This window comes from Dermacentor albipictus, chromosome 1 (assembly GCF_038994185.2).
Source record: "Dermacentor albipictus isolate Rhodes 1998 colony chromosome 1, USDA_Dalb.pri_finalv2, whole genome shotgun sequence".
In the NCBI taxonomy this organism is placed as follows: domain Eukaryota; kingdom Metazoa; phylum Arthropoda; class Arachnida; order Ixodida; family Ixodidae; genus Dermacentor; species Dermacentor albipictus.
The window spans coordinates 334,991,875-335,008,071 of record NC_091821.1 but is presented as its reverse complement, the minus strand read 5'-3'; the positions used below and the strand labels follow the sequence as shown (position 1 = coordinate 335,008,071).

Genomic DNA, 16,197 nt, shown 5'->3' with positions numbered 1-16,197 from the left:
GCAGAGCTGTGGGCTAATTTAAGCTTCGATTTCTCGTGGTTATGGTACTACCAAGATGGTGGTGATGCCAATGGCACCTCCTGAAGCCCTATTTTCTCTTAATTTTCGATGACAGCGCACTGGGAAAGTGCTGTTTTCTCTATTTTTACTGCGTGTATTTGTATTTTTCATCATGAGGTAAAATGTACAAACAATCCACGAAGATTGCACAAAAAAGAAGGAAAATCTGAACTTTTGACCAAATTGACCATTTCAATTGCTGCGTCCCCCCTTAACATGTCCTAGTGAAACATTTTCCAGAAATAGACATGAACTATTTTTGTTACAAGATTTACTTATATAATTTCATGTGGATTACGCTGAAATTAAGTGGTGTGCAATGCTACTACTGGTGCAAGGTTCAAAGCTGAGGTTTTTGGCCATGGCCTCTAAGATTTCAAGGTGCACTGCACATGCTGAAGGCCTCGGAGGCCATGTGTTGACCGCCTTACTTGTGCATTCTACTGCTGCAGAATATAACTTGGAACAGCAAATCATGTTTTGTGGCTCGTGCTGCAAGGTGTAATTGCGGCTGTGTTGAAATGCTGCACATATGTAGTCAAGAGAAGGACTTCTTGTTCAGATGTTTGCACTTGCACAGGCATGCTCAATAAATGCTGATAATCTAAACAATAGGTTTATAAGTTTGCGCTGAAAAAACATTGAGACCCTGCAGGCTGTTGCACGGTGGTTGGCTTACCACTAGGATTTACACCCACCCTTACCTTCCATCGGGCAATGTCTGTCAAGGCACGCAGTGTTCATAAGGAAGCATTTTTGGTTTTTTTGTATTACTTAGCCATATCGTTTATTCTTCTGGTGAAGACAGGAAATGTGAGTAACAAGCTATAGAAATATCCAGCTTTTTTGGCATCCATGCATAAGCTTTTCGCACCTCTAGTACATCATGTGATTGGGTGTATTTCTAAACTGCTTTGGCTGCATGGCTGCTTTGTGGCAGTAACATTTCTAGTGACCTAAGAAATCGACTTTTGAAAAATGAGCATCTCAGGAAAGCAGCCAAGTAAGAGGTCAGTAGACAAATTTTGTACATTTTTCTTTATAGCTTTCTCTCAGCCAAGAAAGCCTTTCTATTCATTTCTGCAACAAACAGATCTCTTGACAGGAAAATGCTAGAGGGAAGTTGTTGGCTAGAGTAGTGCCTTCTGTGCACATTGCACAAATGGCAAGAAACACAGTATTACCTTCTACTTGCTGGTGCATGTAAAGCTGCTTTCTTTGTCGTCGTATTTTCATTCACTCAATGGTTGCACCCATTTGTTGGTATCCTGCTGGGCGTCAGTGTGACCACAGCCACGTGTCTAGAAGGGCTGCTGGATCAGCAATGCTCATACTTGCCTTGCTAACTTGTGTGATTCATGACGCTGTTTGCAAGCAGCATTCTTAGGCACATGCACCATGGAGCCAGCTATTAAATGTGATGTTGAATCAGCATGCTCTAATCTGTGTTTTTAGCCACTAATGGTATTTCTGATGCTTTCATGGACTTGAATTGTAAGTAGCAAATGAATGTGACATGTTTTTTATTGGTTTTAGAATATCATATGTGTCCTCGCTGCTAATTTTTACAGAGTGGGCCAAGATACCCATCAACACATAAGGTTTCACACCAGTGCGGGCTAACATAGGAACGGCATGCCTTTGCCATATCCCTCCATAGAAATTGTCTGGCTTCTTCGTAATGCTGAGTCCGTATAAATGGTGTGCAACAATACTAGAAAACACATAGCAATTAAAACAGTACCTTAGAGCAACTGTCACGTGATGGTGACAATGATGCACATACAAGTCAACTATTTTAATGGCTGCTCAACATGCAACTGCAGCGATGCTGGGTAGGATATGTGGTTCGCGACCTAATGAATTCTTCAAATCATTGATATAGTTCCCCAGCATTTGTTGCATTTATTGAAATTTTATTCTGTAGTACCATGCACAGTGATAGATGACGAAAAAGGAAGTGCAGGACTTAGTGCAACACTGATTGCAAATGGGCTGCTGAGGCTCATATTCTGATGTCACTTTCGCAGTAGACCTGAAGCAGTGCCTCCTAAGAGATGGCTGTTTTGCTGTGCAAATGGAAAGAGCCGCTTGTAAGACTTAGAATGTGCCTTGTGAAGTAGGCATTGCTTTGTAGCAGAGGCACTAATATACATGCATTAGTTTTGCACATTGTAGAGTGTGAAGTTACGCACTGAGAATTTCGATTTCACCATACAGCAAAACAGCAGTAATCGCCGCTAAGTTATTATGACTAGTTTAAGCATTTTTGCGCAGAATGGTTCGTCACAGTAACTTGTAAAAGAGCTTCGGCTTGAATCTAGATTCTCAACAAAATGGCTAAGGCCAGAAGTTCATAGGCGTTTAGCTGGTATGGTTTCCAGCCACTTGTTAGAATGCGCAAAGAAGTGTGAAGCGGCATAACAGTCTCGGTGTCTGTCGTTGCTTGCAGGTGGTCCCCGATCAGACTATGCCTCCTATGACAGCTATGGTGGCGCAGCGTATGGCCAATCTCGGGATAGCTATGGAGGGGCAGGCCACTATTAAGAGTGCAGCAAGCTGCTGTCCTTTTTTTTTTTCTTTTTGAGAGCAGGCATAGAAGAGTGGCAGAGACATTTTTTCATATGAAAAAGCCTCCACCATGCCCACCAACATCCATCTTCAACATACCATCATGGCCTTGCTTGAAGAAATTTCTAGATGCAGGCACTGTGCTATATTTTTCCTCCCAACACCACATATGAACCACGTGATTGTAATTTACCCTTCATTTCTCATTTCCTCTCGTGGAACTTTTTTTTTCTCCCTAAGCATTAGCCAGGTGGCTCGGAAGGCCACAGTGCACCGTTAGGCACATCATAGTTTTATTTTTCATTTCTACCCATGGAACCTGGCATTGTCTTATGAACTTGGTGTTAGTGAGCGCTCATGTCATGAAACAAGCACATGCTACTGTCTCTGTATGTATTCAAAGTGGTCCAGGCGGATCAAATGAAATAAAATGTGGAGTGGAACCCCCTAGCTGCTGCAAGTTTGATTACTGAGATGCTTAGTATGCAGCGCTAGCCCTTGTGGGAAGCGTAGCGAACCTCTACAGCCACACTGCAATGGAACGAAGAAATGAACAGGGCCAAGTGCCTGTCCGAAGCTGCTTTTCCATTGAGAACCGCATCAGCAATTTCACAAGGCTGTTAAGCTGCCCTGGTAAGCTTATCACTAAAACTGGAAGTCCGCTCCAGCTGTAACTAGCTCTTGACTGTTATTCATCGTGCATTTGTTCTTATACAGCTGGAAAGTATTAATTGCCTCGCACCACAGCTTGGCAGATTTGTCTGCTGGTGTATTTAAAATTTAAGATCACATTTTAGTAGCAAGCACTTTTAGTCTGCACTATCCCAGAATTTTACCATTTTGATGTCTCCCATTTGCAATAAGCCATACCAAATTGCTTGCTTTGATACTTTTACCAGAGGTAAAGGGATGGCACAGTTTTAGTCTATTAGTCTGCATCAGGAAACATGCCAGAATTTTGTCATTTTGATGCCTCCCCTGTGTAATAAGGCCTAACTGGACTACATGCTTTAATGCAAATCCCACCAGACGGGGATGGCACCATTTTGGTTTATTAGTGTAATGAGACTACAGCTGTAGAGCAGTGCATTTTAAGGCTTGTTTGCAAACAAACTAGTGCGAATTCATTTAGCACTGCACTGCATTAACATGTTAATGAGAATACACTTTTCAGTTAAAGGCACTGATGTAAGAAAGGCGGATGCTGCAAGCTGTGCTGCTGTAGCAATCAGGAGTTGATCTCGTGCACTTGCGACATTGTTACCTCTCTTCAAGCTCTGATGCAGTGCTACATCCTTCAGCATTGATAGAAGTTCAGACGAGTTCAGAAACAAAAAATTTTGCCTCAACTTGCTAGAAAAAAATTTTCATGACGAAGTCGGGCTGTTTAAACACGTGGGCAGTGCTTCTGTAGAACTCCTGAATGCTGCAAAATGCATTGCGGCAGCGCCTGGCTTTGTAGGGTCAGGTTTGAACTTATTTCCACTGTATACTTGTAGTGAAGCGCAACGACACTAAGGCCAATGTTTTATGATTGCAGTGCCCTTGAACTGAGACTTATCTGGTCTGTCATTGTTTATCAACGTTGTTTTTTCTGGTGCCTTAATTTGATAGGAAGTGGCTTATTGAAACATAGTGATACATGAATGTACACAGTACAAAGCAATATATGCCTGTTGTGGGATACATACTAGAGTGCACACAAATATACTGGCCCTTAACTATATTCTGGTCTAAAGTATCGCAACTGTAGTGCTGCCTGAATAAGTAGCAGGAGGCATTGTGCATACAATCAAACCATGTAAATGCTTGCGGCTGCTACGTTGGATGTCTCCCAGTAGCAGGTAATAGTCGCAAACTCTACAGTCCCCATCTAGCTCGTAATGCTTCGGTTAAGGTAACGGAAACAAGCATTCTGCTTGAGTTGTGTAATGTTAACTGTGACTGTTTTAAGCATTTTCACCCTAGTTAGTGCTGCTAGTTGGCGCAGGTCATTTGCTTCTAGTAGTAACAAGCTTTTCCAGGATTTTGAATGTGAATATGCTTGCAAGGCCGTCTTCTTAAATCCTTCACAGCCTTCGCAAGTCCGTCATTCTATGGAGAGGGCACAGCACCAGTGGCTCCACAGGCTTACGGCCAAGTATTTCACACTACCCTGACATAATCTCGCTCATGAAAGCCAGCATCTCGGCCGTTGCCGCTGCTACACAGAAGGAAGCCTCATGCACCATTTTACTCTTCGTATACCACATCTTCCAAGTGTCTATAAAGAAGTTATAATACATATGCATGGCTATGTGTCTTGCTTTAGTAATGCCTAATGCCATCTAGGTGCAGTGACAAGTTCACGTAACCCTGTCTACTGCCAGTTGTGTTAACTTAACCTATTTATGCGAGCACAGCATTCAACCTTAGAGGGTTTCGTTACTCTTTCACACGGCAGATGAGTAAGCCATACCTACAGTACTTGCACATGCTTAGCATGGCATCACTGTTGCAGCAAAGCTGCCAATTATGAGTCTTCTGACCAATTTGCAGTAAGTGCTTTGGATGATGCTGTGCTGCATACAAACCATCATGAATAGGCACTGATGAAGTGCCATTTACCTAAGTGGCTTGGCACACCTTTGCAGTAATTCAAGAGTCTTGATCTGCAACCAAAAAAGTTGCTTACTGTGTAGGTAAACAGCTAATAATCCAGGGCACCTTTCATCATTTACAACTAGACATAGGCTGCTTGCAGCTCAGTGCAGTAAAAACCTCTATTGAAGCAAGTATGCCATGCTGTTATGAAAAACATCGCCTGCTTCTATATCCATTTGTATGCTGGTGCTGAGAAAGTGCAGCGAAGCATTGCACGTGAACACTAGACCACAAAGCTTGGTTCCGCGATGCTGAAATCAATTGCATCCAAGGATGATAAGTACCACAGGTGGGTTAACAAAAGTTTCATTACATTGCCTGTCTTTAATGCTTTCAAACGGCCAGATTACGCAAAGAGGGAAAAGGGCTAATGTAAATAGGGAAATGGGCTCGCGCAAAACTTCCAACGTACATTAGTAGCCATCACTACTGGCATTAGCACTGGATACTACCCCAATATATGGCCCCAAATAATGGCACTTGTAGCAAAGTTGCCACTCGCACATTTCTAAGACTTCACACATCTCAAACTTGCATGTTCAGTGTTTGAGCTCTGAATGAAATGGCTTGATGCCTGGCAGCTTGTTCTGACAATACTTCTTGTTGCCAGTGTGCAGGGCCCGGAATCCCAGTTCATAATTTCAAAACTCTTCACTTGTTTGATAGTTGGAATTGGCTTGTTTAAGAATTGGGAACTTATTTAAGTGACATTTCTTGTCCTGCAACTTTTTCTTTGTTTTTATTAACTTGCTCCTTTGCACTTCAGGTTGAAGCACCTTTCCTGCGAAGGAGTGAGCATCAATCTTCTGTAGGGTGAGTGTATTCTCTTGTTCAGCCGGTTCCTTCTTGGCTTTAGTGCGCACTGTTGTAGAACCTTTTTGTGGAGCCATCATTGGCCTCCTTATACATTGGGCTTTATGGAATCAATATTTGTTTGTCTGCTGTTGATCCAGCATAATGTCTCGGTCACTGTGTTGTACTGCTTTGCCCAAGGCCTTTGGTTTGATTCCTGGCCATCGTGGTAACAACGTTCAGGTGGTGGCAGGATGAGAAAAACCCGAGTGTCGAAATAAACGTGCACATTAAAAAACAATGGATGATAAGATTCTGGGGCAAATTCCCCGATCATTCGCTTGAGGGGATACGATCTCCTTTCACGAGATTTCGTATGGTTAGCACTGGGTGTCTTCCCATCCATGACCCTGTTGCCCATAGCTGCACGACTGGGTGCTTTAGACCAATTTGTTTTTAACCCTTTGAGGGTCGAATTGCTTTGAAAAAAACTTTCCCAGGTGTTCGAATTACTTTATTGCGGATCTTGGATGTACAAAATGTATAAAGTCGGGAATAAATAGTAAAAAAAGAAAAATTAGAAACTATTTTGGTGTCGGCATCACTCAGAACTGCAAAATGTTCAGTAGAATTTCAGAGGGTGGTGCTCCTTGAAACACGGTTCTACGCACAGCGTCTTATCACAGTCTGTACACCTAAAATGCGTGTCTGTTCTCCTCTTGAAGCGACGAGTTGTGTTGGCGCACACATGACATCGTCTTTGTGTGCGGCTGCCTTGGGCAGAGGTCTGAGGCACCCTCTCGCGTAAGCGCGTTGCCACAGAGAGCGAGAATACCTTGTGAGCGGTGGTGATAAACAAGCTAAGAGCAGCGCAAATCAAGATAGAAATCAACTTCCGCCGCCCCTGCCACAGCGTGCCGACAAAGAGAAAAAAATCACGTTTCGCGCGCCTCCGTTGCGATTACGCGGCGGAACCGAAACCTCAAAAGCATGTTGCCGCTGAGAGCAAGAATACCTCGCGAGCGGCAGTGATAAACAAGCTAAGAGCAGCGCCAATCAAGATAGAAATCAACTCCACTGCCCGGCAAGAGAGTGCCGACAAAGAGAAAAATGACGTTCCGTGCGCCTTCGTTGCGATCACGCGGCGAAACCGAAGCCGCAAAGGGGGTGTGGCTGCAGTCTGCACGATGCGCTGAAGCTAGAAATCAGTTCTGTTTATCTCCCCAATAAGGTAGCACAAATTTCAAAGGCTTCTTGTAAGTTCTAAGAGGTGGCAGCACCTCCCGGTGAGCACGCAACGTCATTATGGCGCGAAATTTCAAACGGAGGGTCGAAACCGTACCCGTACGGCAAAGACCTTGCGGGACAGAAAACCGCCGCTGTACATATACGGCAAAAATCTTCAAAGGGTTAATTGTGTTCCTTTTTTTTTTTTTTTATTGGCAACCCATCGCGGCAGCCTCACATGCACGCTCGCGCGAGTGAACGGTGTTGGTGCGCAGCAACCCATAGATAAAACGTGCGGAGTGATACATTTTCATCGCCAAACTTATTGCGTAGCTTCTACAGTGTTGCACCTGATGTCTGAAACGGAGTGTAGTATGGCCGCAGAAAAAATGGCGAAAGAAGGAAGAGACACGCCTCCTTTGCTAGGCAACTCTTGTCATGTCGGAGCATGCGCTCGGAAAACCTGATTTGTCTTTGCCCCTGAATAGGAGTGGAAACGTAATTGCACTCCCCCTCTTACTTTTTCCCCTTGGGCGCCAACTCTGGTTTCCCAAATTCATGCACCGCAGTGTCCAGTTCCTGCGCCTTGTTATCTGCTAGTCTATTGTTTCAGCTGCCGTGAAGGATACACATAAATATAAGAATCCCCAGAATTCTGAATATTAGTTCGTAGTACTGAGGTGGTGTTAACGTCACACAGAAACTGAATAACGGCCCTTATTCTGAAAAGTTGGGTGTTCTGAAGTTGTAGCACTGAAAAAATTTTACGGGGTTAAAAACAGTCAGACGTATATTTGCAGGATAAATAATTGTAGCAGCTGACAAGATGGTAGACAGTACGCAAAGTCCAAAGCGTAGTCTTCCGACCAAGCTGACATCTTCTTCGTCAGCGTGTCACATGACCCCCGGCGGCGGAAGCACCGGCTCGGTGCTCGTTAGGAGGCGGGCAAGTGATACGGACCACGTCAGAGCGATGCTGAGCCACGGTTGGCTCAAGAGGGGCGATTTCGTACGTCACGTCAGTTACTTTATGCAAGACATGGTAAGGGCCAGAGTAGCGTGAAAGTAACTTCTCCGAGAGGCCAACGCGTCGTGACGGTGACCAAAGGAGAACCAGAGTGCCCAGTGTGTAATGGACGTCACAATGGCGGGCGTCACAAAAGCGCCGCTGATTGTCCTGCGACTCCACAAGTCGACGTCAGGCAATATGGCGTGCTTCTTGAGCTTTGAGTATGGCTTTACGGGCGTACTCGGACGTGGAATTCAGGCTAGCAGGCAGAATGGTGTCGAAAGGTGGCGTAGCGTTGCGGCCAAACAAGAGGAAGAATGGAGAGAAGCCGGCGGTATCATGGCGAGACGAATTATAGGCGAAAATAACGAACGGCAGCGCAACGTCCCAGTTGCGATGGTCAGCGGAGACATACATGGAGAGCATGTCATTAAGGAAGCGGTTAGGCGCTCGGTTAGACCGTTCGTTTGTGGATGGTAAGCAGTAGCAAGTTTGTGTTTAGTCGCGCACGAGCGTAGAATGTCATTGACAACTTTAGAAAGAAAGTAGCGGCCGCGGTCGATGAAGAGCTGTCGAGGGGCGCCGTGGTGAAGGATGACGTTCTCTAGGAGGAAGTCGGCGACATCGGTTGCACAGCTTGTTAAGAGCCCGTGTGATTGCATATCGGGTGGCGTAGTCTGTTGCTACAGCAATTCCCTTGTTTCCCGAATCAGACGTAGGAAAAGGGCCTACAAGATCAACACCTACACGGAAGAATGGTTCTGATGGCATGTCAAGTGGTTGAAGGCGACCGACAGAGTGTGGTCGGCTTTTTGCGTCATTGGCAAAGGTCAAATGCAGCGACAAAATGGCAGACGTCACGGTATAGACCAGGTCAGTAGAAGTGCCGGCGAATGTGGTCATAGGTCCGTGACATGCCGAGGTGACCGGCAGTAGGGACATGATAAAGCTGGGTGGGAACAGTCTGACGCAGATGCTCAGGCACAACGAAGAGTCAGGCAGGGCCGTCCGGGTGCATGTTAGAACAATATTTTTACGTTGATACTATAAAAAGTCTGCAGGGGATTTCTGAGAAACTCGCTAAATGAAAAGTTTGTTAATGTGTCGTTCGTGATAAGGTTTCACTGTACAGGTGCTATTTGTAGTGCTTGTTCTCACTTCTTTCCTGTTTGTACTGTTCACTGGTGCTACTACTGGCTTAGGAATGCGTTGCTTACAGCTACAGTAGCCCTTCTTTCTCTGTGTATGAAACATGCTGATACAGTGCAACCCTTTTGCTACATGCAGGATGTGCATCATTGGTGGAGAGCCAATTGGAACTGAGTCCCACTGCACTTCAGAACTGGTAAGGCAACATTGTGTAGCAGGAATTCTTTATGATGTTCCCATGGATGCTTGTGAACTCATGCTTGCAATAGATCCCACCTCTCGTAGTATGGGTACCTGGCAGCAAAAAGTATTGGAAGCTGATAGCTGGGCTGTGCTCGTCTCATGTTAAAGTTTAGTTTACCAGCAGTTGCGTCAGTGCAAACCTTTATTACTCGTATTTCCACATAAATGTACGGTAAAAACTGGAATATATGTCGAATCCTTTTTCTCCAAAAAAATATTGTGAAAAGGTGCCTCTTGTCAATTTTTGTCTGGCCATTATGGGATAATGGAGAGAATGCATAAGCATTCTTGTTATTGTTGCCATTGCAAGTGCATGAACTTGGCAAACTTTGTGCAAATATGCTTTACTTCTGTCTAGGTGCAAATTGGCAGGTCTCCGACTCGAGTGCTGCGGTTAAAAACGATGTGATAGAATGCGCGGATGCAAACTGGGCCATGCTGGCACTGCACTGTTTGTGAAACTTGACTTTCACTGAAAACTTTCATGGCCGCTGCGCTTAACTTTAAGACACTTTGGTATGGTAGAATTCCTTCTTAAGCATCACACACGATTACTCCCCGTAATGGCAGATTTGTATAATTGAAGAGGCGTCGTAAATAACTCGCGAGTGTGTCGCTTCATGAAATGGAAAGGCTTCTCTTTTCTTCAGAGGAGTGTATGCAAAGCAGATGAGCTTTTAGTGTTTTGTACTAAGACTGCGATGCAACTACTTGCCAGTACAAATTGACAGTGGGGTAGGTCGTGTTAGCCACTGCAGTCTGTAAACATGGCGTGAAAAAGCTGAACGTGCTGAACCGCTGCCAGCGGGAGACCATCAAAGCAAATAAGTGGCGGACAGTAATTTCATCACTACGTGTGCACCTCAGGTGCCCAGTGTGTGTCATTCATTTCGACAGTGACATACAGTCCTAGTCATGCATAATAAAAGGCTTGAACACACCAATAATGATGCAAATGTGGGTTGTCAAAAGCAAGCACATTTGGTTTTTGTCTTGACTGACAAATGAGAAAATTGATTGAATAAAGTATATTCCGCCAACTGAATTGCAGAATTTTTTTCACCTCAAAGCAAAGGGCCGGCCTGTATTGGAGATTGACCTACATTCCAATTTACACTCGGCAAGGCTGTGAGCCAGTTCCTCCACCAGACTCCACTCCTGTGCGAATGCCCTCATGATGGTAAACGCATGCATCTGGTCAGAGACAAGTGCCATCACCCGCTTCTACATCACCATCATGAACAACATGGAAGCACCAGAAGCTATGGAATCGGCAAACACGTCATGACCACCATAGTTTGACGCCACTATCATTGGTGACTGCAGTAAATGAAAAGCTGTACACCACAAATTCACTATGATCTCTACACACAACATTTCCACGATTCTGGGCTTCTACACGTCTAAAGATGGCAGTAAATACTACACACTGTTTGGCATGCAGTAACGTAAATGACTACATTAAATGGTGAACCAATACATTAAGTTTGACGGCGACAGGGTGGAGGATTCATTGCCTCTATATTTAAACTGCAACTACTTATCAAGTGAGTACATATTAACAAGGTTTTCTGTACCTTGCTATAACATTTCAACGAAGTAAATCTGGTGTTTGGCTGGCTGGGCTTTATTTTACATTGGAGACATGGTTTCAGGTGGCTTTCTTTTTCCCCTACTCTTAAAATATTTTGCCACTTAAATCCATCAAGAATTTTTATATCGTGCCAACTCAACCCTAGATGTCTGCACCAACACAGGTGGTGATATAGCAATGGAAGAGTTGGTCATTAACACCTGCAAAGAAACCTAGAATCATTTGGCCATCCGATGCCAGGGTATGGTGTTGGGTTGCTAAGCACGAGGTCGTAGGGTCGAATCCTGGCCACGTCGGCCGCATTTCAGGGTGAAATACGAAAATTCCCCTGTATTTAGATTTAGGTGCACGTTAATGAACCCCAGGTGGTCCAAATTTCCAGAGTCCGCCACTACAGCGTGTCTCGTAATCAGATCGTGGTTTTGCGATGTAAAACCCCACAATTCAATTTTTTTATTTACTCCTGGTGCCAGGGTATGGAGATTTGATGGTATCATTGACCGTAGTATCTGTAGCACGAAAATAGCTGAAAAACAAACTGGTCACATGCATATGTGTGCAGCAAGGCTTTAAGATTTTAAAGCCATGTGTATAATAATGTCACTTAAATAAAAGTACAGAGATAGGTTCAGTTTTGCACTTATTCAGGCTTTTAGGCACTCTCCTATGTGTCCAAATTATCAATGTTGGCAAAAGCAGCTTCAAACAGCACTTTCTGGATGTGCATTTTGACCACCAACAACAAAAATGGCTTGGCTGACGACTTGCAGCCTGCCAGCTAGCTTTCCGATTTTGTTTGATCTCATGGCTGTATATTAGCAAAAATACATTAGTAATTCAGTCTTGTTTGGGTGCCATGTGCTGCCACAGCAAGCTGCTGACAAGCCATCACAGCCAAAAGGAGATTGGCTGGCTTGTGTACGCTTGTAAATATCAGATATAACGAAAGTAGTTTCGTATGGGATGAGACCATCATAATCAGGGTTGCGCTACAGACTTACAGCTGTGTCACAAGAACACACAGTATAACCTTAGCTTTAGCTCGAATGCTCCTGTATAAACGCATGTAAAAGGAGAATCCGTTTTTCTCGGCAACCACTGTACCGAATTTGATGAGGTTTGTTGCATTTAAAAGAAAAACTGAAAATGTAGCGACTGTTTGTTTCAAATTTTTGATTTAGGTCGTCAACATTTTATTAAAAATTGACAAAAATCTGACATTTTCATAAGATGAAACTACCAAGTTTAAAACTCTTAACTCATCAAGGAAAAAGGACATCACAGTTCTGTGAATTGCATCTGATAGTACATCTAAAGCAGGCAAAATTGATATGTTACGTGAATCTAAAAAAATTTTGTAATATGGAAATACAGCTTTCGCAGAACCCTTGCACACAACGTAAGAAATTCGCGTAAGATATAAATTCACATATCAAATTTGTTTGCTTTGAATGTTCTAATAGGTGCCGTTTACAGAACCACGATATCTGTTCTTAAAGCTGAGCCATTAATTTGTAAACTTTGTGCGTCTTTTTTCAGCACTTTCGAATTCGTTAAAAATCTTTTTAGCAAAATTCAGGCCCTATTCCGCTTCCAACAGTCACTAGAATTTAACTTTCTCAAATGCAATAATTTTCATTAAGCTCGGTCCAGGGGTTATCTCGGAAAAGTGTTTTTGCATGTTACATGTATTTGAATAGGCTGCATTGGAGTTGGGCCCGAGCTAAAGCTTCCTCTTAATATATCTGTGGCTAACACCACAGACCGTATTATGTGCATTCAGCAGGATTGTCATTGTATGCAGAAAATATTGAGCAGTAAAAGATAATGAGAGAATGTCGGGGAAGTCTTTATGCTTGCTCTAGCTTCAGTTTTCTTGCAATTTACAGTCGCTCTTACCCCACAGCTCTATTGTGAGCTGTGTGGTGTGTGACCTTTACACTAAAGTGACCTGTATATCAAATGATGTCGGAGGCTCCAAGCACTTCGTTTAAAAGCATTCGACCACATGAGTGTTGCTTGGTTTTCTATATTTCTGATAATTATTTAGGTAGAACGAACACCACTGTTCTAGTTTTGAGTGCTTGCTGTGACTAAAGCAGGTGGCCAGCATCACGTTAAGGCTGCATAAGAATTGAAACTGGATACTAAGGGTACATTGTAGCTTGTGAGCCGGCACTTGGATGATGTCCTTAGTCATTTGTCTATATCTGTTGTGACAGGTTACATGTGGATGTTGTACTGGTGGCTTATGAGAAGCAGCATGCCAACTTGAACAACTTCATGTGCGCGGAATTTCTGTCAAGTTGATCTGTATAGTGAATTGCTGGGCAGAATGCAAAAAATGTATGTATGTATATTTTGCTTAAAGGGCAAGCCCGTTGTCCAAGTAACATGACCTTAGGCTTGCAGTTGTCTCACTATTGTTTGACTAAGGTCAATAAACATGGTGAATTGTGCGCAAGGTTGTGTTTGACTGCATTGGCTGGAAGTCACGTTGTGTTTGACTGCATTACTTTCTATTGGTGGGCTTTGTGCAGATGGCAGTCTGTCAACCATGTTGGCCTGGCAAGGTCCCCAAGACCGGCAATGGGCACAAGTCCCCTGTAGCACCCTAATTGCGCGTGTCAAAAATAAAGATCATATGGAGGTTTCTTGGTGGTCATCTAGCTCTGCACGGGGCACATTGCTGCATCCAGCCTTTCGTGCCACCACAAGCTTGCACCCTTTAGGGTGCCATAGTACTAACACAATAGTATGCCAATCAAACTACTTTACTCCATTTCATATGGAGCAGGCCACACTGCAGAGGCTAGAGAGACTTCAGTTGCTTCTTAAATTTTAGACCAAAATGTAGTGGAAGGTGTGGGTATGAATCGTGTATTTCAAGGTAACGTCTCATACTTGTGCGATTATTTACTACATGGAAAGCATCACAGGTCTGAACCTATTTACCACTGAACAAGTCTAGTTTCTGCAACCACTGGCCACACTCACCTAAGCCTAGTATGTCACATACTGCAAGCACAGATTGTGCAAATACGTGATTTTATGTAATCTTGCATTCATAAGCTATTCTGTAGGAAAGCATTGGAGATCAAAATAATGCATTTATTTATTTATTTATTCACAGTACCCTCGGAGCCCAGAAGGGCGATAAGAGGGGGTGGGTACAATAATAAAAAAAAATACATGTTGAAACAATTATTAGTATTAAGGCGATAAACTCAAAACATAATCAGTTATTGCAGTCTTGAAAGAAGATGCCTCCTCGATGCAGGCGATGGAGGGAGGAAGGCGGTTCCACTCGGCACTGGTTTTCGGCAGAAATGAGTCGGAGATAGCATTTGTGCGACAGAAAGGAATGAACACTTTAAACTGATGATCAAGATGCGACGACATGTACGAAGGCTCTGAAATTAAGTCTTGTTTAAGTGAGCTGTTTTGGTAAGAGATTTTTTTATAAAGGCAGAGACAGGAAAGTTTTCCTCGAATGTGCAAGTTAGTAAGGCCAAGGTTTGACTTCATTAAAGAAACGCTAGATGTGTGGGAATAATTGGAAAGGATGAAACGTGCTGACCTGTTCTGAACTGACTCAATGGTATCTGGTAGTGTTTTTTGACCAGGGTCCCAGACAGATGACGCGTACTCTAGCTTCGGTTTAAGTAGTGTTTTGTAGAGCAGTAACTTCAAATGGGGTGTGGCTTTTGAGAAATTCCTGCGAATGTAGCCGAGATATGTTTGCATTGTTCATGATATATTCGATGTGCGCATGCCACGAAAGATTACTGTTTAGCTGGATTCCAATATATTTATAGGAAGTCACGTGCTCAAGGGTGGTTTCATTGATAATATAGCCGAAAGGAGTTGGTGAGTTTCAGCTTTGGTGTCATTTCTAAGTTAGTTTTCTACTTTGGACATAAAGTGGGCGCACGTTTTATACGGGGGCATGTTTTAGTTCCTATGCATGGTTAATTACGTCATTCCTGTCAGTCGGAATAACCGGGTGGACTGTGTTGGCGTAAAATATACATATGGATGGATTGTGACGGTGAAGAGCGAGACAGTGCCAAAGTGAGTCACGAATTTACCTTGCCAAGTGAAACTCGATACGCAAACGTTAGCGGCGTGTACAAACGTTGAAATTCTTAGCTATGGGTCAAGTGCGTCGCCGATTCATGACTCGCTTGCCAGTGAAATCACTAGCGCTCGCGTCTGTTCCGGAATGTACAGTGCTCGGCGATTGATGCACTGAGCGTGTGGCTGCCGGCACTCTGCGCCACCGGTGGGCGCTGGGGATAGCGAGCCGATACTTCATTGTATCGCATGAAAGCGAGAGCCCTTTCTGATGCATCGCGATTTGATTAGGCCCCTCCGCGATCACCCAGCACTCGCCGGCCGCATGCGGTCCGAATATCGCGACTAATCGCCGAGCACTGTGAGGCGTCCTATTCGCTACGGTGCTCGATGACCTCGAGGCGCCCTACTATGCGCGTCGCGTATGCAATCCAAATGGAAACTTACGATTGTTTCGCTATACAGTGTGCGACAACATTGGGAAATGTTTCAAAACATCTACGCACCTCTTATGTCGAGCGATAACTGGTTAGGCGGCGAGGAACGATCACCGAAGCTTAAAGGGACACTAGAAAGAGAAATGATTTGTGCATCATTAAATTGCCCTTCTACAACAGCACAAACACCAATCTTGCCACAATAAGACGCTTAGCAAGCAAGAAAAAGCGCAAAAGCGAAATACATGTGGCGACGCCTCGTTGAACTTCCCGCACCAGGCTGCTGTGACGTCATAAATTTTGATGGTGTCTTCTAGGGCCTATTTATTCATTTAGCTGTACAGGTTGACTGTGTAGTGTTCTTAAGGAACCAAATATTCGACATGGCAAGTTTG

The 16,197-nt window shown here is 43.9% G+C and overlaps 1 protein-coding gene and 1 long non-coding RNA gene across 4 annotated transcripts in view; both read left to right on the top strand.

Moving 5' to 3' along the window:
• The window catches only part of LOC135915050 (uncharacterized), a 33,303-nt gene extending 19,361 nt beyond the window's left edge, over positions 1-13,942 (top strand). Inside the window, exons 6-8 of one of the 3 annotated variants that reach the window (XR_010568500.2) lie at positions 6,041-6,087; positions 9,590-9,647; positions 13,829-13,942. Coding sequence is in view for 2 of the 3 variants with exons in the window: in XM_065448029.2 (XP_065304101.1) it covers positions 2,513-2,607 (95 nt within the window). In the remaining variant the exon portion in view is untranslated. Of the gene's footprint in view, positions 1-2,512; positions 3,082-4,706; positions 4,918-6,040; positions 6,088-9,589; positions 9,648-13,828 lie in introns of those variants that run through there. The other 2 variants (XM_065448030.1, XM_065448029.2) reach the window with 2 other exon arrangements.
• A 1,365-nt stretch (positions 13,943-15,307) lies between these two features.
• LOC135915019 (uncharacterized) overlaps positions 15,308-16,197 on the top strand; it is an 83,165-nt gene continuing 82,275 nt past the window's right edge. The window contains exon 1 of the long non-coding RNA XR_010568498.1: positions 15,308-15,362. This is a non-coding gene — a long non-coding RNA (uncharacterized lncRNA). The remainder of the gene's footprint in view (positions 15,363-16,197) is intronic.